The sequence below is a fragment of the Mandrillus leucophaeus genome, unplaced genomic scaffold (genome assembly GCF_000951045.1).
Source record: "Mandrillus leucophaeus isolate KB7577 unplaced genomic scaffold, Mleu.le_1.0 Scaffold761, whole genome shotgun sequence".
NCBI classification, from domain to species: Eukaryota; Metazoa; Chordata; class Mammalia; order Primates; family Cercopithecidae; genus Mandrillus; species Mandrillus leucophaeus.
The window spans coordinates 94,444-103,625 of record NW_012108264.1 but is presented as its reverse complement, the minus strand read 5'-3'; the positions used below and the strand labels follow the sequence as shown (position 1 = coordinate 103,625).

General features: G+C 41.3%; 1 protein-coding gene across 1 annotated transcript in view; it reads left to right on the top strand.

The window, feature by feature from the left end:
• The first annotated feature begins 5,159 nt into the window (after window positions 1-5,159).
• Window positions 5,160-9,182, top strand: part of DUSP26 (dual specificity phosphatase 26 (putative)) — an 18,093-nt gene continuing 14,070 nt past the window's right edge. Inside the window, exon 1 of the mRNA XM_011966498.1 lies at window positions 5,160-5,182. Coding sequence (XP_011821888.1) covers window positions 5,177-5,182 — 6 coding nt within the window. The 5' untranslated portion in view covers window positions 5,160-5,176. The remainder of the gene's footprint in view (window positions 5,183-9,182) is intronic.

Sequence of the window (9,182 nt, the reverse complement as noted above, 5' to 3'; positions counted from 1 at the left end):
CTCCCAGATTCAAGCCAGGAATGCTGAAAAACACCCTACAATTCATAGGAGAGCCCCCTCACTCAGCATCAACTCCAAGTGAAGTTCTGCCATACAATTCTGACACTAATTACCCAGAGTTAATGAAGACATCGCAGGTTAGATTCAAAGTCCTCCATGAGACTGCTCTCACTTCAGACACGAGCTGTCAGTATCTGGGGTCCCCAGGCTTCCTACACTTCTGATTGTCTATAAATGTAGGGGCTTTCCTAACCTCCTCAAATTCAGGAATTCACTAGAATGAGTCACAGAACTCAGGAAAGTGGTATACTTACAATTACTTTCATTGTAAAGGATACACATAGGGCAAGACCTGGGAAGAAGTGACGACCTACCATGCCCTCCCCCCACAGCATAGAGTGCATTCCCCGCCTTTGCATCCATGTGTCCACCAATCAGGAAGCTTCTCTGAGCTTCAGTGTCCAGAGTTTTTACTGGAGTTTCATTATGAAGGCATGATAGATTAAATCATTGACCACATGATCAAGCTCAATCTCCAACCCCTCTCTCCTTTACAGAGTTGTGTAACTGAAAGTCCCAATGCTGTGCCTATGTGTTTGGTCTTTCCAGTGACCAGATTGCATCCTGAAGCTTTCTTGGGTCCTACCCTGAGTCACTCCGTTAGCATAACAAAGATACACTTATCATTCTGAAATTTCAAGAATATCTCCTCTCAGAACCAGGGATAAAGGCCAGTCAAAGTTTTTATTATGGAACATCCACAACAAGAAATGACCAGGCCTAAAATGTCAATAATGCCAAGTTTGAGAAACTCTGCTTTAAAACTATCTAATGACCCTGGTACTACAGATTTCTTTGTCTGATGCCAAACTCTTCTTGATGAGCAGTGTCAGAATGTTACAACCATTAGATAATCTTGTAGGGTTATTTTGGCCAAAAATAGATTATTAAGTGGCCTCCAATTACTATCTTGAATTTGTGGCACAAAGACCTAGTAACCATTTTCTTTAAGCTGGACAGAAACATATTCCCTTGATCAACCAATGCCTGCTTTCAGGAGAGACACTAATGTCACCTAGGATCCATTTTGGCTCAATTTCTTCTCTAGAAAAAGACAGATCATTAGATTATTTAATTCAAGTAGAAGAGAGACTAAGCATTGACTTTAACTTTTTAAATTAATTTATTTATTTTGAGATGGAGTCTTGCTCTGTTGCCCAGGAAGGAGTGCAGTGGCACAATCTCAGCTTACTCCAACCTCCGCCTCCCGGGTTCAAGTGATTCTCCTGACTCAGCCTCCTGAGTAGCCAGGATTACAGGCACACGCCACAATGCCTGGCTAATTTTTGTATTTTTAGCAGAGACGGGGTTTCACCATGTTGGTCAGTCTGTCCTCTAACTCCTGACCTCGTGATCTGCCTGCCTTGGCCTCCCAAAGTGCTGGGATTGCAGGCATGAGCCACTGAGTCCATCCATATTGACTTTATTTTTAAACCTAAATCCTACCCACTTAAGGAGAATTCTGGATTGTTTTCTTTCTTCTCCAAACCTCTTCACTTCTATTTCAGGACTATTGCATCACAATAGTCCTGAAAAGTAAGGTGAATCCTAGAGTGTGACAGGGAAGTTAGACAATGCCATCAAGGCTATGGGAGTATTCACCTGAGAAGTTCATGAAATTGGAGGTCAGGCATGGTGGCTCACACCTGTAAACCCAGCACTTTGGGAGGCCAAGGTTGGTAGATCACCTCCGGTCAGGAGTTCAAGACCAGCCTGGCAAACATGGTGAAACCCCGACTCTACTAAAAATACAAAAATTAACTGGGCATGGTGGCTCATGCCTGTAATCCCAGCTACTCAAAAGGCAGAGGCAGAAGAATCGCTTGAACCTGGGAGGTGGAGGTTGCAGTGAGCCGATCCTGGGTGACACAGTGAGACTCTGCCTCAAGAAGAAAAAAAGAGAGAAATTGAACAGGCAGGGGTGCAAAATGAAGATGATTCAGATTTAACATTGACCTCTCATAAGAAATAGTTATTCTTTTAGGGGAAGAATGTTGTACTTACCTGTTGCAGGAAGTCAGGGACCCCCAAACGGAGGGACCGGCTGGAGCCATGGCAGAGGAACATAAATTGTGAAGATTTCATGGACATTTATCACTTCCCTAGTAATACTCTTAAAATTTCTTACGCCTGTCTTACTTTAATCTCTTAATCCTGTTATCTTTGTAAGCTGAAGATGTATGTCACCTCAGGACCACTGTGATAATTGTATCTAACTGTACAAATGGATTGTAAAACATGTGTGTTTGAACAATATGAAATCAGTGCACCTCGAAAAAGAACAGAATAACAGCAATTTTAGGGAACAAGGGAAGACAACCATAATGTCTGACTGCCTTCAGGGTTGGGCAAAAAGAGCCATATTTTTCTTCTTGCAGAGAGCCTATAAATGGATGTGCAAATAGGAGAGATATCACTAAATTATTTTCCTAGCAAGGAATATTAAGACCCTAGGAAAAGAATTGCATTCCTGGGGGAAGGTCTATAAACAGCTGCTCTGGGAGTGTCTGTCTTATGCGCTTGAGAAAAGGACTAAAATACTCCCTGGTCTCCTGCAGTACCCTCAGGCTTATTAGGGTGGGGAAAATACCCCACCCTGGTGAATTTGAGGTCAGACCAGTTCTCTGCTCTCGAACCCTGTTTTCTGTTGTTTAAGATGTTTATCAAGACAATATATGCACAGCTGAACATAGACTCTTATCAGGAATTTTTTATTTTACCCTTTGCCTTGTGATCTTTGTTCTCCTTTTTGCCCTGTGAAGCATGTGATCTTTGTGACCTACTCCCTGTTCATACACCCTCTCCCCTTTTGAAGTCCTTAATAAAAACCTGCCAGTTTTGTGGCTCTGGTGGGCATCACGGACCTACTGATATGTGATGTCACCCTGGCGGCCCAGCTGTAAAATTCCTCTCTTTGTACTCTTTCTCTTTATTTCTCAGACTGGCTGACACTTAGGGAAAATAGAAAGAACCTAAGTTGAAATATTGGGGGCAGGTTCCCCCGATACTTACCACCCTGCAGACCTCTGGAATCTTTCCTGTAATCAATATTTTCAGAAAACTTAGGTAATTTGGTAATAACACCAAATTTGATTTTGTGGGATCCTCAGACTAGGAATGTGATCTGTGGTCTTGATTTACTTTGGGCACACTTGGCTCCTGGATGAGAAATAGAAGACAAACTCTGAACATGATCCTTTGTTTAGTACATTTGTCTGTGTTGCAATGTTCAGATGGTGATCTCTAGAGTCTTAAATGCTGAGGTGCAATAGCTGTCCCAACTAATAAGTCAACAAATAATCATCCAAAAAAACAGCAGGAAAACTTCATATTAATGAAGGTTGAAACATGTACCTTTGGAATATTGGAGATTGAACCAGTCATTCCCAGAAACTTAATACATAATTGTGATGCCTCAAATCAGCAAGGAACTGGATTGATCACACCCCAAATACTAACTGACTATCCTTCAGCTCAGAATGAAAAATAGTAAAAAGGAGAAAAATAAAAAACAAAACTGTCTACACCTACATAGTTTGCTGTCTGCTTTAACAGGACTTACCATTCCATTGTCTTCATTTGTGTAACTTTGCTACCCCAAGAGACTTGTCCAAGAAGGTGAAAGTTGCAAATAACTTTCTCGTTCACTGTAAAAACTTATCGAAAGATCCAGCAACTCCAAAAAGCATCAATATACAGTTTACATCCCAAGACTCTTTGAGCGCCTCTTCTCAAAATTCTTACCTTGCTGTTTCTACACATTCTAAACTATTGTATGATGATAATTACTCAATTCTAATGAAGTCCATGTGTTGAAAGACCCACCTCAAACCAAACTTCAAAATATCAATAAATCAGATCTTGCAATTCCTTCTCAGAGTTGCTCTCTGCAAAGTTAGCATTCTCACTTACTGTGATAAACAATAAACTCAGTTTTGTGACATTAAAAGGTTATCCTGATGATATTTGGGAAGCCAGCGTTCTACAAGGACAATGAGAAAATTCTACAGCCAACATAAAGGGAAGGCAGATTACAACAAAGAAATGATAAGAACCCCAGAAGAAAATATTTCTCATCAGCAAAACTAAATGCTGGAAGACAATGAGGTAACATCTTTGATGTGCTGAAAAACATAATTGGGAGCCTAAATTTCCACACCAGCAAAATATCATTCACAAGTCAGAAAAAAATTAAAAATTATATATATTCAAGCACTTAAGAATTTACTAACAATAGTCCTTTACAGAAAGAACTACTAAATAAGAAAAAATAAACCTACAAGGAATGAACAGTATAAAGATATATATAAAAATGCCAGAGAATTGTTTAAAAATGCGGGTAAATCTAAATAAATACTGAGTGGGAAAAAAGTTAGAATAGCCATCATTTTTTGTGTGTTTTCAAAAACCAGCTGGCTCTCCCAGTTAAAGATAGCATATTAAAAGCAAGCATTTAATTCTGTTTCTTCCTGAAACCTCATAAAAATGACAGTAGATTTTATATAGAGAGATATAAGTATCTATATATACATATATTATCCATATATATGTATCCATATATAAATGTATGTGAACATATATATTCCACGAGAATGAAAAGAACAGAAAAATCTTTTAATAGCAACAAAATTTTGGAGGCTGAAAAGCAAAAAGAAAGTCACTTGGGGAATATTGACAATCAACGTGATTTACACCACAGAAATATCCAAAAGGCTCAGGAATTGGCAACACTGTTACATCTGGAAGCACATATAAGGATAGACTAAAAGCCCAGACATATCTCCAAATCTGTTTAAATTAAACCCCCAGATCTCTAATCACTGCCCAGTCAGGCAACTGGTCCTGCCCTACCCCAGCATAAGATTGTAGGTTTATTCTCTGAAAAAGTAAAACAAAGGATCTCTTGATTAGGGAGATACTAGGCATTTTTGAGCATAATGTTATTCTAAAGCAGGAAACCCCAAAAGATAAATAAATAAAATCTTAAAAATAAAAACCAGAGAAGGCCCAGGAAACAGGACATTCAGAGACAAAAAGAATTCCCAGCATGAGAGTAAAAGATTCTAATCTCCAGGGTGACCAAGCTTTATACTAGTGTAGACTGCAACCAGTCCAGATGAGGGTAAGTCACAAGGCTCCAGAAAGTACTTAATGAAAAAAAATGATATTAAGAAAACAACTATATTTACCAAGAAAACATTTAAGCAATTGGGAAAGAATATGGGGACTGAATTACTGAGACATTCATTGAAAATTAAGCAAACAAACAAAAAATAATTATTTACTGATGGGAAGACAGAACATTATGCAAGAGAAGAAATCATGGCATATGACATGATTCAACTGTGAATAACAATTGTTTTTTGTTTGTTTGTTTGTTCGTTTGTTTGTTTTTGAGACGGAGTCTCACTCTGTCACCCAGGCTGGAGTGCAGTGGTTCGATCTCGGCTCACTGCAAGCTCTGCCTCCCGGGTTCACACCACTCTCTGCTACCATGCCCAGCTAATTTTTTTGTATTTTTAGTAGAGACGGAGTTTCACCATGTTAGCCAGGATGGTCTCGATCTCCTGACCTTGTGATCCACCTGCCTCAGCCTCCCTCGGGATTACAGGAGTAAGCCACCATGCCCAACCACAACTGTATAGTTTTTAATATTCTAAACACTGAATATTTATGTAACAAAATTATGATATAGTTATATAAGAAAAAATAGGTGGCTGAACATGGTGGCTTATGCCTGTAATCCCAATACTTTGGGAGGCCAGGACAGGAGGATAGCTTGAGTCTAGGAGTTTGAGGCCAGCCCAGGCAACAAAGTGAGACCATGCCTCTATAAAATCTGAAAAAGAAAGAAAGAAAGAGAAAGAAAGAAAGAAAGAAAGAGAGAAAGAAAGAGAGAAAGAAAGAAAGAAAGAAAGAAATATATATATAGCTGGTCACCTGTAGTACCAGCTACTTGTGGGGACTGAGGCAAGAGGATCGCTTGAACCTGGGAGATTAAGGCTGCAGTGAGCCAAGATTGTACCACTGCACTCCAGCCTGGGTGACAATGTGAGACCCTGTCTCCAAAAAGAGAAAGAGAGAGAGAGAATGGAGGAAGGAAGGAAGGAAGGAAGGAAGGAAGGAAGGAAGGAAGGAAGGAAAGAAAGAAAAGAGAGAGAAAAAAGAGAGAGAAAGAGAGAAAAAGGTAGAGAGGAGATGCTTATATTGGGGTTCAGAGAATGATACCCCAAACCATGGTGCTTTGGCATGCTGAGTACTTTTGAATTAAAGGAAATGAGAAGGCCTCAGAAGCTGCCTCAGAACAAAGGACTTCCTAACCCTCTCTTATTGTCCCCCCAACCCACCCTCTAGCACAGGGAGAGTCTCTCAGAAATTTTCTTATCTGAATAAGAATAATATCTTCCAAAAAAGATGCAATTGTCTTAAGACCCCCTCCCTAAGAATCTCATCAAATAACCAGGAATGATTAACCAGAAGAGAAGAGACGAGAGAAGAAACAAGAATAAAAGTCATCACCATTCTCAGACAGACTTCTCATCTATTCTTCTGAGGGCAGCTTTGAGAGATTACCTAAGAGATTTTACCTGCATAATAAGACAACCTTTGATCACAGTGCAGTTCCATCCCTCACCTTTCCATAACTTACCAGCCCCGTTTAGTTTATTAACCTAATCATTTTTAAACTATTGTCTGCTCTTTGGGCCCATTTTTTCCCCTGAAAATTATTTATTACTCTTCACAATTGCTCACATTTCCCCCACCTTCCTCTCCCCTATGAAGAGGGTATGTAAATTTCAATCAGCTGGGACTGGGTGAGGTGGCTCATGCCTGTAATCCCAGCACTTTGACTTTGGGAGGCTGAGGCAGGCAGATCACCTGAGGTCAGAAGTTTGAGACCAGCCTGGCCAACATGATGAAACCCTATCTCTACCAAAACTGCAAAAATTAGCCAGGTGTGGTGGCACCTGCCTGTAGTCCCAGCTACTCAGGAGGCTAAGGCAGGAGAATCACTTGAAACTGGGAGGCAGAGGTGGCAGTGAGCCGGGATCACACCATTGCACTCCAGCCTGCGCAACAGAGTGAGACTCTATCTCAAAACATAAAAAAAATAAAAATAAAGACTTATGTAGAAGGGAGATAAAGATAGAAATTTGCATCCCAAAACAGGAATTATATATTCTTTTCAAGCATGTATGGAACATTTACTAAAATTGGCCACATAAGAAGCCACTAAAAAAGTCTCAACTAATTTCATGAAACTGACATTTTAAAATTAATTCATGGCCAGGCACAGTGGCTCATGTCTGTAATCCCAGCACTTTGGGAGGCTGAGGCAGGTGGATCACGAGGTCAGGAGATCAAGACCATCCTGGCTAACACAGTGAAACCCTGCCTCTACTAAAAACACAAAAAATTAGCCAGGCATGGTGGTGGGTGCCTATAGTTCCAGCTACTTGGGAGGCTGAGGCAGAACAATGGCATGAACCTGGGTGGCGGAGCTTGCAGTGAGCCAAAATCGCACCACTGCACTCCAGCCTGGGTGACAGAGCGAGACTCCATCTCAAAAAACAAACAAACAAACAAAAAAATGTACTGATTGCAGAGAATTTGGGAAATACAGACAATTTAAAGGACAAGATTAAAAACGGTCTGAGGTGGGGTGTGGTGGCTCATGCCTGTAATTCCAGCACTTTGGAACGCCAAGGTGGGCAGATCCCTTGAGCTCAGAAGTTCGAGGCCAGCCTGGGCAACATGGCAAGACCCCCATCTCTACAAAAAAATATGAAATTTAGCTGGGCATGGTGGCATGTGCCTGTAATCCCAGCTGCTTGGGGGGCTGAGGCAGGAAGATCACTTGAGCCTGGGAGGTTGAGGCTGCAGTGAGCCAAGATTATGCCACTGCATTCCAACCTGAGTGACAAAGTGAGACCCTGTCTCAAAAAAGAAAAAAAAAATTATCTGAAATCTAGCCAAGCATGGTGGCTCCCACCTATAATCCCAGCAATTTGGGAGGCCAAGGTGGGAAGGTCACCTAACCCAGGAGTTCAAGACCAGCCTGGGCAACATAGAGAGACCCCATCTATACAAAAAAATAAATAACTGGGTGTGGTGGCACCTCCCTATAATCCCAACTATTTGGGAGGCTGAGGCAAGAGGACCCTTTGAGCCCAGGAGGTTGAGGCTGCAGTGAGCCATGATTGCACCACTGCACTCCAGCCTGGGTGACACAGCAAGTCCCTATCCGAAAACAAACAAAATTATCTGAAATCCTATTCTGGCTAGAGTTTACCTCTTTTAATATTTGACATACTTCTTTTCAGTCTTTCTCAAGATGTGTATTTAGGCATTTTTTTTTCTATCTCCTTGTTGTTGTTGCTGTTGTTGTAATACTGAGATTTACTGTATATTCGTTTTACACCTGTTTCGCAAATAATAATTCAACTTTATTACTGCTAGAGGAGTACTAGTCTCCCTTACAAAGTTATGCTAATGGAAAGAATTTCTGCTCCTTGCAACAGTGTGCGGTCCTTAGAAGAAAACTAATATTTAATATTAACAGTGTTAAAATGGTTTCACCCCCAGGTAAATCGACAGGAAAAGGGAGTGGAATGCATTGGTGGGAAGGTGAAGGACAGAAGTGGAGTTGAAGCAAAACCAGATTCTCACTCTACACAAAAGACCAGCGTGTCTGTCTCCCCAATTCAGAGCCAGCGAGAGCCCCACTAATACCCGCTTGGTGCCTGAAAGAACTGACACAAAGCACACGCAAGGACGTGGAGGAAAGCAGGAGTTAAACAGGCAACAATAAAAAGCTGAAGAAGGTTTGGGACTGGGAAGATGCTGATTTAGAAAAATAACATGAAAATGGGCACCCTTGAAGAACATTCTGTGTCCCTCCTCCCCTCACCTTATTTAGCCCATCGCCAGATAAAGTCACAGCGGTCGGTCCTCTGCTATCTGAAGCATTAGGTGAAAGTGCTGTTTCACCCACCAGCAGATTTCAGGGTGAGCCAGCCCAGGAGGGATGGGCATGGCGGTACCTGGGGTGTGGTTGGGAGGAAGCGCTATCCTCTACTTAGGAGGAAGGATTACAGAGCAGCAGGGAGCTTCTCCAGAGA